The 14,159-nt window shown below is 39.3% G+C and overlaps 1 protein-coding gene across 2 annotated transcripts in view; it reads right to left on the bottom strand.

Annotated features, from left to right (window-relative positions):
• Positions 1–14,159, bottom strand: part of LOC137149236 (receptor-type tyrosine-protein phosphatase N2-like) — a 299,799-nt gene that overhangs the window by 37,578 nt on the left and 248,062 nt on the right. Inside the window, exon 7 of one of the 2 annotated variants that reach the window (XM_067542699.1) lies at positions 6,864–7,146. The exons of the other annotated variant lie outside the window; for it this stretch is intronic. Coding sequence (XP_067398800.1) covers positions 7,033–7,146 — 114 coding nt within the window. The 3' untranslated portion in view covers positions 6,864–7,032. Of the gene's footprint in view, positions 1–6,863; positions 7,147–14,159 lie in introns of those variants that run through there. 2 annotated transcript variants of the gene reach the window in all.

The following is a 14,159-nucleotide window of genomic DNA, read 5'->3' as shown; positions in this document are numbered from 1 at the left end:
GAATCTGTAAACTTAGGGGTTGTACCGTATGACTAGAGAATTGCTAATATAGTTCCTATTTTTAAGAAAGCGAAAAAAAGTGATCCGGGTAATTACATGTCTTTTAGTTTGACCTCAGTAGTATGCAAGGTCTTGGAAAAATTTTTGAAAGAGAAAGTAGTTAAGGACATTGAGGTTAACGGTAATTGGGAGAAAATACAACATGGCTTTACAAAAGGTAGATTGTGCCAGACCAACCTGATCTCCTTTTTTGAGAAGATAACAGACTTCTTAGACAAAGGGAATGCAGTGACTCTAATTTACCTAGATTTCAATAAGGCATTTGATATGGGTCCACATGGGGAATTATTAGTTAAATTGTAAAAGATGGGGATTAATATGAAAATTGAAAGGTGAATAAGGAACTACAACGGGTCATACTGAAAGGTCAACTGTCAGGCTGGAGAGAGGTTACTAGTGGAGTTCCTCAGGGATTGGTCTTGAGACCGATCTTATTTAACCTTTTTATTACTGACCTTGGCACAAAAAGTGGGAGTGTGCTAATAAAGTTTGTGAATGACACAAAGTTGGGAGGTGTTGCTAACACAGAGAAGGACCGAGATATCAAACAAGAAGACCTGGATGACCTTGTTAACTGGAGTAATAGATGAAATTTAATAGTGGAAAGTGCAAGGTCATATAGGGACTAATAACAAGAATTTTGCTATAAGATGGGGACACATCAGTTGGAAGTGATAGAGGAGGAGAAGGACCTGGGTGTGTTGGTTGATCACAGGATGACTATGAGTTGCCAACGTGATGTGGCCATGAAAAAAGCGAACGCGGTCCGAGGATGCATCAGCCAAGCCATTTCCAGTAGAGAGAGGGAGTGTTAGTACCGTTATACAAGGCGCTGGTGAAACATCATCTGGAATACTGTGTGCAGTTCTGGTCTCCCAATGTTTAAGAAAGATGAATTCAAACTGGAACAGTTGCAGAGAAGGGCTACTAGGATGATCCAAGGAATGGAAAACCTACCTTATGAGAGGAGACTCGAAGAGCTTGGCTTGTTTAGCCTAACCAAAAGAAGGCTGAGGGGAGCTATGATTGCTCTCTATAAATACATCAGAGTGATAAATACCAGGCAGGGAGAGGAATTTTTTAAGTTCCGTGCCAATGTGGACACAAGAACTAATGGATATAAACTGGCCACCACGAAGTTTAGACTTGAAATTAGACAAAGGTTTCTAACCATCAGAGGAGTAAAGCTCTGGAACAGCCTTCCAAGGGGAGCAGTGGGGGCAGAAAACCTAACTGGTTTCAAGATTGAGCTTGATAAGTTGATGGAAGGGATGGTATGATGATATGATTAATTGCCCAATTTGGCAATTAACTGATCTTTGACTATTAGCGGTAAATATGCCCAATGGCCTGTGATGGGATGTTAGAGGAGGTGGGTTCTGAGTTACTACAGAGAATTCTTTCTCGGTGTCTGCGTGGTGAGTCTTGCCCACATACTTAGGGTTTAGCTGATCATCATATTTGGGGTTGGGAAGGAATTTTCCCCAAGGGCAGATTGGCAGACACCCTAGGGGTTTTTCACCTCCTCTGCAGCATGGGGCACGGGTCACTTGCTGGTGGATTCTCTGGTGGACTCTCTGTACCTTGAAGACTTTAAACCATTATTTGAGGACTTCAGTAACTCAGTCATAGGTTAGAGGTCTATTAAAGGAGTAATTACAGGGGGAGGTTCTGTGGCCTGCATTGTGCAGGAGATCAGACTAGATGATCATAATGGTCCCTTCTGACCTTAAAGTGTCTGAGTCTAACTATATCAGCCTTCTGCTTTTAATTAACAGTGATAGAAGCTTGTGATTTTAGAGTTAATGCTCACTTGTTCAACTCCATTGATGAGCATGGAATGTGTATGTGATTGCAGTATATTACAGAGGCACCAATATCAGATGTTTGCTCATTTCTCTCTCACTGTACTTTGAACAATGTAACTCAGTTAGCTCTGGCAGGAAGTTAGTGAACCAGTGGGGTGGTTTGTACACTTAAGATTCCCACATTAGCTGTATCCCAGGACTTACACACTAATGGGTACATTTAAATGAAGCCTCACTTGGGATGGCACATCTTCTGCTTCTAAAGTCACATGCAAAAAATGTGACCACTTTCACTATGTTCTATATAGATTTTTATACCACACTTATCACCATAGTATCTGAGGGTCTTCCATGTTTCTAACATCTGCCACATGGTGTTTGTTCTCTCATCCTCTCACCAGGATGAGAAGCACGAGCTTGTTTAGTTAGGGTTTGTAAGGTTTCAGGGTATTTTATTTTGTTTTTGTGTTGCTATGTGCTTGATCAAAGAAGATCAAAGAAATGTGCCTTGCACTTGGAGCAGAAGGTGGTGAGGTTTAGGATAGTCTTTAGTTCCTGGGCACCTCACTCCACAGTCTCGGACTAGCCCCAGAGAAAGTTCTGTCTCCTGCACCGATGACTTTTACCCTATGGTAGACCATTCCATTCAGCCAGAGGAGCATAATTGTCGGCCATGGTCTTCATTCTGTAGCTTTAGTCAGCCTTTCAGATATCCTGGGTGCAGGCCATGGATTGCCTTAAAGATAAGGACTGAGAGCTTGAACTCGATTAGAAATTCTACAAGAAACCAGTGTAGGGAGTGGAGGACAGGTTTGATGTGCTTCCAGAAGCCAATGCTGCTGAAAAGACACATTAGAGTTCTGGAGTGCCCTCATCATCAACCTAGGCTCATGATACACCGAATAGACAGCCAGAGAGAGAGAGAGAGAGCTGTGCAAAAGCAGGGCAAGCTGAATCATAAAGTCACGTGTAAGGTTGGGCACATCTTTCACAATCAGATCAGAGCTGGTGCTGGTTTTTCTGTTGAATAACCTTGCATTAATCAGCAGGAGCAGAAGTTTTGCGTCACTGTATATTGTTGGGGCAGGAAACTAACGTTATGCGCCTCTTAGTCACTGACCACTCCTGCCACTGTTCCCTGATGTGGAGTGTATGTCAGGGATTGGAGGGGGTGGGAGAAAGAGTGAGGATGCAGGGGTGGGGAGAAGGGGTGGGGAGGTTGTTGCAGGTAGAAGCATAGATTGAAAAGCCTCTCTGTTATAGAAGTCCTGCTAGCAGTCCTTTCTGCTGTCCCTTGCTAATGGCTAGAGCCTAATCCTGGGGTGCATGTGAGAAATGGAATAGGGGCCTTTTAGCAGGATTTTGCTGTTGCTGTTTTAAAGTCATACAAGTCAAGCTGGGGTGAACACACAAGTGGACTGTCAGTTGTGAGGGAATTTAGGATATAGAAATGAAAAGGGAAGGGGCTGGCCTGGAAGGGCAGCCGGCTGCTTGCCTTGATGGCTGTCCTGTCTCTCCTTCTCTCAGGCAAAGAAATCCAGTACTGCGTCTTAATGAAGAATCTCAGGCCCAATAGCCTCAGTCATACAACCTTCTGCCACCCCACTAAACTGAGATTGTGCAGTACAATCTGGGGTCTTCCGGGCCTAAAGTATAGCAGATCACTTGATGCCAGGGATTTATCCTGCTTCACTCACTGCACACCACAGTGCATGCAATTCAATGAAAAGACTGGCAGACAGTACAATGAACTTGGGCCCAGCAAAAATGCAGCAAGGACTGAAGTTGCAATAAGGCAAGACAACGAGGACTGCAAGGGGCACAGGTAGGGGAGTACAAAGGCACAGCACCTTCCAGAACTGGGCCCATCTGAGAATAACTGAAACAAACTAATGTTTCCTTAGTCTCACAGATTTTTAGGGGTTAAACTATATATTTCAAAATGACGTTTCTGGCAAAACTTGGCTGTAGCTTGATGTTGTAGTTTATGTCGTGTTTTTATAAATAAAAAGGTTTTTTAGATTGATTTGAGGCAGCTGTATTTTGCAAAGTGTCTTACACTGTAACTGTACTTTACACTGTGCTAATAGACTTTTCTAATGCAGCAATTCTAATCCATTTTGTTTGCTATGGATGGTTATGTTTCTGCAAACTGGAGATAGTTTTGTTCCCATTTCAAACGTGGATTTGAATGCACATTAGTGATGGGTGAATGGAAATTCTGCAGGTTCAATTCAGTTTGAATAAGCACCCAAACATTTGCATTTGGGTTTACAAAACAAAACTGGGAATATTCTCATCAGAACAACCTCTCGTGAGATTTCCAGCACTTCCTGTTTCCAGTCAGGCTGGAAATATTAAGAGCACAGGAACCACAAGGAGAATAAACAGATACTGGTTTAAAAAAATCTGAATATCTTTAAATTTCTAGAAAGGATTCAATTTGAGGGGACATTCAGGTGGTTTCTGACTGATGCATTCATTTGCAGATAACGTATGTTAATATAACGCTGAACTGTACCAGAATATGGGAGTTCATAATATTTCCAATCTGTGTGACTTTACTCTCCAATACCCATTATACAGCTCCTGAAAACAACTTCTTTGGCATAGCAAGGAATGACACTGAAATCTCTTGAATGAACACCATCCAAGAATTATAACTCAGCACATATACTAAGTACCGTACTAATATTAACTAACAAATCCTTGTGTTATTGTACACATTTTACAGATGGGTTCACTGGAACAGAGGGGTTAAGTGATCCATCCAAGAGCATAAATGAGTCACTGATGGAGTCTCAGGAAGTCAGGATGAGTGCAGTAGAGATACTGGCACAGACAGATTCACTTCCTATATTTCATCCCTCTGTGCAATCCTTCAGCTCCCACTGCCTCCCAGAGGGCATGCAATGTTATGTGACAGCATGAATGTCTCTGTTTTGAAGCAGTACTTTTCTGAAATGGACCACTTTATTTTACTTTTCTGAAATGGTTCAAACAAATTTCTATGCTCTGCTGCTCTGATCTCTAAGCTGTTGGAGCAGTGTGGTTGAAATGGAAACAGCACAAACAACAGCATTTGTATTTCTCCTGTGTGAACTAAAATGGGCTACTGAAGTTTTTTAAGAATTTGGGCATGACCCAGCATACCTCCAAACACGTTGGCCTAGTTTATGCTAGTATAATGTAACTGAGATCAAAATTTGACCCATTGTCTCTAGCAGTGGAGGGACAGATTTTGAAGGTTTGGCTAAAGTTAGGAAGTATTGAAGGGATGAGCTCCATTGACTTATGAATCTCTTAAGTCAGGAAAGGAGACATTCATTTTATCAAGAGTTCTAGAGGTGGAGAAGAGGCAACTTCACACACGGTTTTCATGAAGCATAAGAGATAATAAAACTATCCATTTGCATGCTCTAAAATTTCTAGAACATCGATGATAATTTGTATATTTTGGGAAAGAAGAGGTTACCTTAAAAAATGTTCTGCATTTCTCTTGTGAAAATGATGACTGTCCCTTTAAGAGAAGCATATGTTTGCCTTTTTTTTTTGCTAAAAGGATTTATAAGAAAGCAATCCATAATGATGACTTTTTTCTTTTTTCCTTCAAATCTCTCACAGATCTCTCTCCAATAACTACAGCCAAGTAATTTTTGCCAAAGAGCAGAAATAGGGACATTTATCCGTAAGTCCCTACCTCATTACTTGCTGAAAGTACAACTTTTCATGAATGGTTGAAAGCAGAAAAGTATAATTAGGGAAAACCGTAATTACTAAAGGAAATCTTGCTGCCATGGGCAGAATATTCAGACGGACATAGTTGAGAAAGCAGACTTATGTGGCACAAACATATTTTGGTATTACAATTTGAACCTTGTGAATTTAAAGTAAAAACAGAGTGAAATGTGCACTAAATTGTTATGAAAAAGATGTATAAGGGACTCTAAACAAGCAAATTATTTTTACAAATGTATTTGGTTAATAAAATCTCTAAAAGAACCCATTAGTGTTAGATAAAGGAGGCTGCAAGCTCTGGAAAGTCTGAATCTGTTACTAACCTTGTCAGGCCAGTTAAAACTGGCATCCCAACTACTAGAGTCTTTGTGTTTTCTGGACTGATGGACTTTGCCTCTACCTCATGTATTATTCAATAGAAAGCAGAACAATGAATTAAGTGGGCTTTTTAAAAGTGTGTTAAAAAGGGAAAACACTATGGATAAAGAAAGATTAATCAGGGAACCTGTTATATGTTTTCCCTACAATTTATGAAAAAAAATTGTAGCTTTTTGTAGAGCCAGAGACGTTCTTACTTGTTATTAAAAGAACACCTTCAATTTTGCACATTTCTCCATGCTGACTTGCTGTCCGCGGGGTGCTTGTAGAACAACATATGGTATACCGTGGATATTTTTTTTCTTACTGAGAACCACAGTACAGCTTTGGCAAGCAACCACTTTAAGGATTGACATCAAAACTGGGAGTTTATTTTCTATAGTGGTCCAATTAAAAGTATGCTAGGACTCCCAGAGTCTTTGAATTCTCTGGCCTGACATAGCTGTCAGGAAATTGGAAGTGTACACTCACTTAAATCGATGTTAGATTGTATAAAAAACCGCACATACAATAAACTACAGATTGTATTACTCAGTACCTCATGGTGTGAAGGGCTATGAGTCAGTGTCCTCAACTTCTATTATTATACTATCACACAGCCTTTGCATTAAGATTTGCACAGTATTTTGAATTTATTTCCATTAGGCATCTTGCCTTCTGTTGATTATTAGATAGACTTGCTTTCATATTGGAAAGATGGGAGTAGGTATTTTAAAACTTGTTCATTTATTATTTATTGTGTTTTCCAAAATATTTCACACCCTCCCCCCATGAAACATACACAGAAAGTGACACCAATATACACAATAATCAGCAATGATATTTAATATTATAAAGATGGACAATCACAAAGAATCAAGCATTATTTTGGGGGTCTAGTTTCCTATGTTCCATGTTTTATTTTAGTCCCCAATCTTGCAAATACACATGCTTAACTTTATATATGAGTACTCCTATTGAAGTCAACATGACTACTTGTGCTTAAACAGAGCCATAAGTGTTTGAAGGAATGGGGCATTCAGATCCAATGGGAGCCCAGGTGCTGAAACTAAGGTTCTTCAGCACCCTCTGGCTTGAAATGGTTTCCATCATATACAGGTTTTACTTCAATGTTTGCTTCAATGACTCTCAGCACCTCAACATACAAATTGTTCCAGCACCCCTGAATGGGAGATGAAAATTCTCAGTATCTGACAGGATCACGGCCCTGAATTAGCTGGGATCCAAACATTCATAGTCTGAATCATGTAGTTCCATTATTCACATATTTCTATAGTGATGCTTTTAAAAATATTATTTATACACATATATACTATATGTATGATGTAGTGTATACACATACATACACACACACACAGCTTTATAAAGGAAATTACTCAGATGGAATGGAAGAGCAGCTGGCAATACACGCTGGGAAAAAAGGAAGATGTGACAACTTCAACTAAGACAGCGGACAGAGAATCACTTGATTTGGTTTCTACACATCTTTAAAATCATGCTCTGTGAACATTGTTATGACAGGGAAAAACAAGATTTTTTCCCTGTAAAATTAAATGTCACTCTCAATAGCATAATATCTGAAACATCATCCTTCCAAGCCCACACCAATACTTTACACAGAAAATTAAACTCTCTCTGTTTATTGAGTGGATAATGCAGTCTTCGAATGTGTGAGAACCCCTGCCAGGTGAGAAATTAAAAAAGGAATACTATAAAGTCTAATGGTATGTATGAAAAAAAGAAAAGAAAAAAGAAAAGTGAATTTAATTGGTAATCAGAAGAAATCATAAAACTAATCATGCAATTAATGTCTTAAAAAGCCAGCATATGAGGTGTGTATAATTACCAGAAAACAATGCCATGATGGTTTCAAGCATTAATGATTGTAAGGGGGCCCGATCTTCAGCTTTATAGGATAGCTTTAAATTCATGTAAACTATTACCTTGCTTTGTGTACACACACGCAGAGGAGCATACTATACTGTGTATAGAAGTTAGCTTCCAAAATAGTATTTTTTTTGGTTTTTGGATATGTTTTTAAGTACTGTGTTTACAAGATTTTACTTTGGAAAGAAACAAATGATTCTTTCACCCTTCTGATTCACATCCTCCTTCTTTTGCAGGTGAAAACAGAAAATATATTGGGGGGGGGAGGGGGAGGAGAAGGAATAGCCAACACTACAGGTACTAGAAATGATGCAAAGTCTAGTGGAGTTCATCCAGTGCAGGTACTGGAGTAAATTAATGAATATATATTAGCATACATAAATATTGCTACATTTCTCATTAAAATGCTACAAAACATGTTAATAAATATAGCTCTTTGTTTCATGCACAATTGGTGTGCCAGAGCTGATTATTAATTTACTGATGATCTAATATATCAAGTTGTTAATTTGTTGATTAAAAATGGGGGAAGAGGAGCTGACAGGAAATCACAATTTTTTTTCAAACACCTGTATGTCAAGATGTAAGCACTTTTGATCTAAACCCATTCTTTGGGCTTCCCAACTATAGGGATTTTGAACCTTCTTATGGTAATGAAACATGCTGAAGAAAGAATTTAGATTTTTTAAGTGCAGGAAATGATGAACATTAGTTTTGTAGTTTGATTTGTGAGGGGGGAATCTGTTGTTAGATGATAGATACTACGATGATGAAAGTGGGATGGATGGATACTTTTTAATGACGGCTGAGCCACATAATTCAACAACCTTATAGGAAGAGACGAAGGATAGTCCTATGGTTAGGGTGCTTATTTAGGAGACCTGGGCTCTTAATTTGCTGGTTGATTGACAACTTCTTGTGTGACCAAGTCCTTAAGACTAGATTCACAAAGGAATTTAGGTGTGGTGATGCTGGGCATTGCCATGCCCAACTTTTAGGCATCTAGAAAAATAACTGGCATTCACAAAGTCTGAGTTCGGTCCTTACACTCCCTGTACAATGAATGAGAAGAGATGGGCACCTCAGAATGGGATTCACAAAAAACAGTTTATACTAAGTGGCTCCTTGCCTAATCTAGCCGTTCATGGTGGTGCCAAATTGTGGGGTGTGTGCTAATCCCAGCCCCTTTCTCAGAGATAAGTTCCTGAGTCCGGGCTACAAGGAAGCATCTTCCTCTATTTGGGATTCTGAGCTGCATACTGTCTCTTCGCATTAGGCGCTGATGCCATTTTTGCAAGAGGCTGTGGGAAAATGAGCTCCCTCATGACTTTTAGCCCAGGGGTTCACCTCTGCTTCAAGTCCCTATCCCAAATGAGGAGGAGAAGGTATTTGAACAGGGATCTGCCACCTCTCAGGCAAGTGCTCTGACCACTAGACTATGGGATATTCTGATGTGGGGCTTCCTCAGTCTCTCCTTTGAAACTGTTAAACTGAGAATAAATCATTTTAAAAAGTCATGGGGCCAGAGAGAGAGAGAGAGTGCAAGAACAAGCATGAGAATGACTGTAGTCGGGTGGTAAGAGCTCCCATATAGGAGACCCAGCATCCAGTACCCCTACTGCAATGACTTTTTGTGAGTTTAAAACTGGCACTATCATTTGGGAGCGTTTTACATCCACTTTGCACAGGAGTAAATGATTACATGAGGTGCAAGGTGGTGGCGAATCAGGCCTAGGAAGACAGGGCTTGAGTTTGGCTCCCAAAGGGAGATTGAGAGGAGAGGTCAGAAAGTGCACTGCTGTACAGAACCTGTGAATCACTTCATCTCAGTGCAGATTTTAGGAAGGAGAGAACATGTTGAGATGGGAGGGACCCAGAGAGAAAAAAAGATTTTTATAAGCCTCACATAAGCAATTTTTAGTAAGTGCAAGTTACACTCCTACATGGTCATGAGCAGTGGCCCAGGAATGGGATAGCACTGCACAGGAAGCTATGATCACCAAACCGAGAGTTCTCTCTGCTGTGATAACAACACTGCTGGATATTACGAACAGTACAACAAGAGTCCAGTGTCAACTGGATCCAGTGGCTAGGACATTGGACTGGGGCTCAGGTAAGGTAGGCTGTATTCCTGGCTCTGCCACTGAATTGCTGTGTGACCTTGGGAAAGTCATTTCACTTCTTTGTGTCTATTTCTTTTATCAATTGTTTTCTGTGTCTACACAGCACTTAGCATCATGGGGATCCAAGTTGGAGCCTCTGGGGGGGGTATGTCTACACTGTGATAAAAAACCCATGGCACTGAGTCTGAGAGCCCAGGTCAGCTGACACAGGTGTGCAGGGCTCAGGCTGAGGGGCTAAAAATAACAGTGTAGATGTCTGGGCTCAGGCTGAAGCCTGGGCTCTGAGACTCTCTCACTTCAGTCTCATTTTTTTCATCAGAAAATGCCAATTCATCAAACCAAAGCTTGTGCAAAGAAAGAGTCTGTTTCAGTGAATTTCCTGTTTCAAAAACAGGTCTGAAATTTTCAAAACATCCCATTCTGACCTTTTCAAAACAAGATAGTTTCATTTTTGGTTCAAAGTGACTTAAAATTATAAGTTAATTAATGGTAAAAAAAAATTGTTTTTATTTAAAAAGGTTAAAATCAGATGAAACATTTCAAAGCTGTTGAATTGACCAATCCAAATGGTTTTTCTGATTTTTGGTTTGCAAATATTTTTGAGATTTCCAATATTTTTTTCTAGATTTGGGCATGATTTTTTTTTTTTTAAACTAAAAAATGCTCACAGGACAGGATGACCATACCTAGCTTTATTAAGTTCTGTTTGACATGGAAGAATCACATTTTTAAAACTAACTTCTGCTAGGACCACATTTCAAAAAAAGAGAATGGGCTAAAACCCAAGAGTCACCACTTTATACTCCAGTCTCCAAAAATGAGGCCTGATTTTGAAAGATGCTGAATATTCATAGCTCTCATTAGCTTCAAATGAGAGCTCTGGGCGCTCACTACCTTTGAATATAAGAACACTTCAGACATTTCTAATTAGATGCCCAAAATCTGAGGTATTCAAAATTACAAGCACTTTTGAAAGTTTGGTGCTGAAGGACTTGCTCATGATAGAACTAAAAGTAAAAGTGGTGGTACCTGAAAGAAAATCCTGATCTCCTGATTCATAATCCTTAACTTTAACCACAACACCATCCTTCCCTATTTTAGGACTTTTAGGATTTTAATCTTCTCTTACTATATGCTGATGCCTTTCACAAGAGTTGTTCCCTAAATTCATATTTCCTTATTGTTTATAACTTTTAAAGGCGGTCCAGAATGATTTGACCTTAAAGGATTCCTGTTTCAAACTGTGTTGCAATGATTGACGTGAAACAGCTTTTATACAACTACTGCAAAAGCAGTGAAAAAAATGGGTCAATTAAGATAGATTAACTAAATGGCCTCTTAGATTAAGAAACCAAATTCTTTCTGTTAGGACATAAATATAATTTCAAATTATAATAATATATAATATAATAATAATATAATTCACCTTCTGTTGAAAAGAAAAGAAAAGAAAAGAAAAGAAAAGAAAAGAAAAGAAAAGAAAAGAAAAGGGCAGGTGGCTCAACTTTATTAATGCTGAATTAATACTGCAGAAAAATAAAAGGAATCTTGCTTCTGTATACTGTAGTTCAGTTGCTTTTTAACAGTACTGTCAGCATTAAAATAGTGAAATCACGTTCCTGTTCATGATCCATGCTTCTCTGAATTTAAAGATGCATGTTATGATTTTGAGAAATTAAGCGATAAGGATAATTTTTATTCACAATGGATGTTTTTTTATTTTATTTATTACTTAAACAATGTGTATGTTAGAGTTCTTATGACACAGCTGTATAGTTTGAATACACTACAACTCCCATTAGACACCAATGCTGCTGGCGGGGCTGAAGATAGAGATTGTTAGGACCGAAATGCTATTGTGGTGAAACGAGGTGGTGATTTCATGCTTAATTCTTCTTGAGATGAGTCCTTTAATATAAAATTCCGTGTCTAATAGATCAGGTTGTGTTAGAAAACCAAGGAAAGCACTATTAGATGTAAGATCTGTTGCTTATAAGACAGCTGCCAACAGGGATTTGGCTCAGCAAACAAGGTGCAAACACCAGATGAATGACAGAGCAAACCCTAATTTGGATGACCTGATCCTTAAGGAATTTTTGGGTAACTCAGACCTACATTTTCAAAAATATCCATTAATTTAAGCTGTCACAGTTTTTAGGAACCCAATTTGAGACAAACAGGTGTCTCACGTTAGGCAATATAAAACGGAGACACCTAATCTTAGTGGACGCTGAGGGGAACTGTGGGTGCTACTGCAATAAACATGGGAATAAAAATAATAATAGATTCTCTAGCAATTCGTAGCATGCAAAATGATTCACCTACTCTGGGAACAAATGCACACTATGCTGTTTAACAGTTCAATAATATATTTATACAGAATTGAAAAAATTTAAGATAAATGCCAAGACAGCTGTGCTACAGCTTTGTCATTTAAGAAGCCAGGCTGCAAAGCATTGGGGGTTGTACACTCCCGTGAGAATGGCACTGTTGGCATGGAGCCTGCACTCAAAATGGCGTTGGCAGCTCCAAGCCTGCCTGCTAGAATTTTAAAACTGCCTGTTATGAACAAATAAAAAGCATATCTGAACACAGACACAAGGGTTAAGGGCGTCTGGTCTGGAGTCTCGTCTCACAACAGTTTAAGTTAGGAATAGCTCAACAGAAACCAGTCGGCCTTAGATCTGTGTAGCGCTACAGCAGTTACGGACAGAATCAAACCTTCTCTCTCCTTCCCTGTTCAAATATGATTTATATTCTACAAAGGCAATTTAAAAAAAAGCTAATGTGCTTATTGCAGTGACAACAGCTCCTCCGACTGGACTGATCAGCAGCTTTAAAAGTGATCATTGTACTTATTTAAATAAAAAGAATATCTGAATAGGCTCTCCAGTCAATATTCAACTACATTTCCCCCTAAAACAAACAAACAAATAAATAATTGCATTTTAAAGCAAATGAATCAGGGAAAGATGAAAAACACTGTTTTGTTGGGTATAGCACCTCCCATATTGTAGAGTCACTGTCCTACCTAATGATTTTTCTGTGCAAGACAAAATGAAATGCACATGCACAGTAAAATTCATATGTTACAGAATGAAGCATATTTGAAGCTTATATAGGAAATAATTAATCAGGCATATATATGATCATTTCCTCCTGACCCAGCCTCTGTGGTCTCCATTCAGAAATCACAGCAGCAGCAACCTGAAATTGTCTTTGAAGGTATCCCTTCATAGTATTAACCTGGCCTGACCCTGCTAATGAGACCAAGTTTGAAACAATTTGGTTGCCGGCTTAGGTTTTGTTTTGTTTATCAACCTTAGTCCCATTCAGTTCTCATGTAAGAGCATCTTAAGTCATTAATTATTTCAATATGAAACAAATTTATCCTTCTCTAAATAACGCATTCAAAGTCACTATGTAATAATGAAATGTAACTGTGATGCACAAAAATTTGGCATGTACTATCTAGGAATTACTACAAGTGACTTTTTCAGTGTTTAGTATATACAATCTGCAGTGCATTTTTATTCCAAGCACACAATATAAGTGTTTTATTATGTACAGTACTTCACATCTTTCTCTCCATGCACTCATACAGCCCCCATCACAGTAGTATCAGAGAACCTCCCAATAAATAAAACACCAAAACAAACAAAATTCTCTTTCTTCTCTCTGCCTGCTGGAGTAGCCTGAAAAGCTTCATATGGTACTAACTACACCCTATGTTAGCTTCAGTAGAGTCTGAAATACGTATAGGAAAAAAGAACTTATGTTCCTAATAACCGCAGCAAGGGCTAGATTATGGCTTTTAAAACACTGTGTTGGGTTGAGGAAGGACCATGCTGCAGAAGGAATCCCCGGAGGAATCCTGTGTGAAAAAGCCAAGATTTCCCCAAAAACGCCAGAGGAATGCACAATGCAGGAGCAGCTTTCCAAAGGGTGCAGCTCTGCTGGTTGGTGTGGAGCAGAGCAGGGCTACTTTCCTCCTTTTGGGAGGCTTGTCCAATGGTGCTAGCCAGATGTGTTATCCGTGTTCCCTAATTGCGCCTGTCCCCTGAAAGGTGAACCAAGAGGGCTGGGAGATTAGGGAATGCTGCTTCCATCCATCTTCAATCCCTTGTGCCCCCACACAGGGCCGGGCGCAATCTATCCCTTGGCA

The sequence above is a fragment of the Emydura macquarii genome, unplaced genomic scaffold (genome assembly GCF_026122565.2).
Source record: "Emydura macquarii macquarii isolate MOO-44397 ecotype Brisbane River unplaced genomic scaffold, CSIRO-AGI_Emac_v2 contig_719, whole genome shotgun sequence".
In the NCBI taxonomy this organism is placed as follows: domain Eukaryota; kingdom Metazoa; phylum Chordata; order Testudines; family Chelidae; genus Emydura; species Emydura macquarii.
Note: the sequence above shows the minus strand (reverse complement) of the source record. Positions and strands in the feature narration are given on the sequence as shown.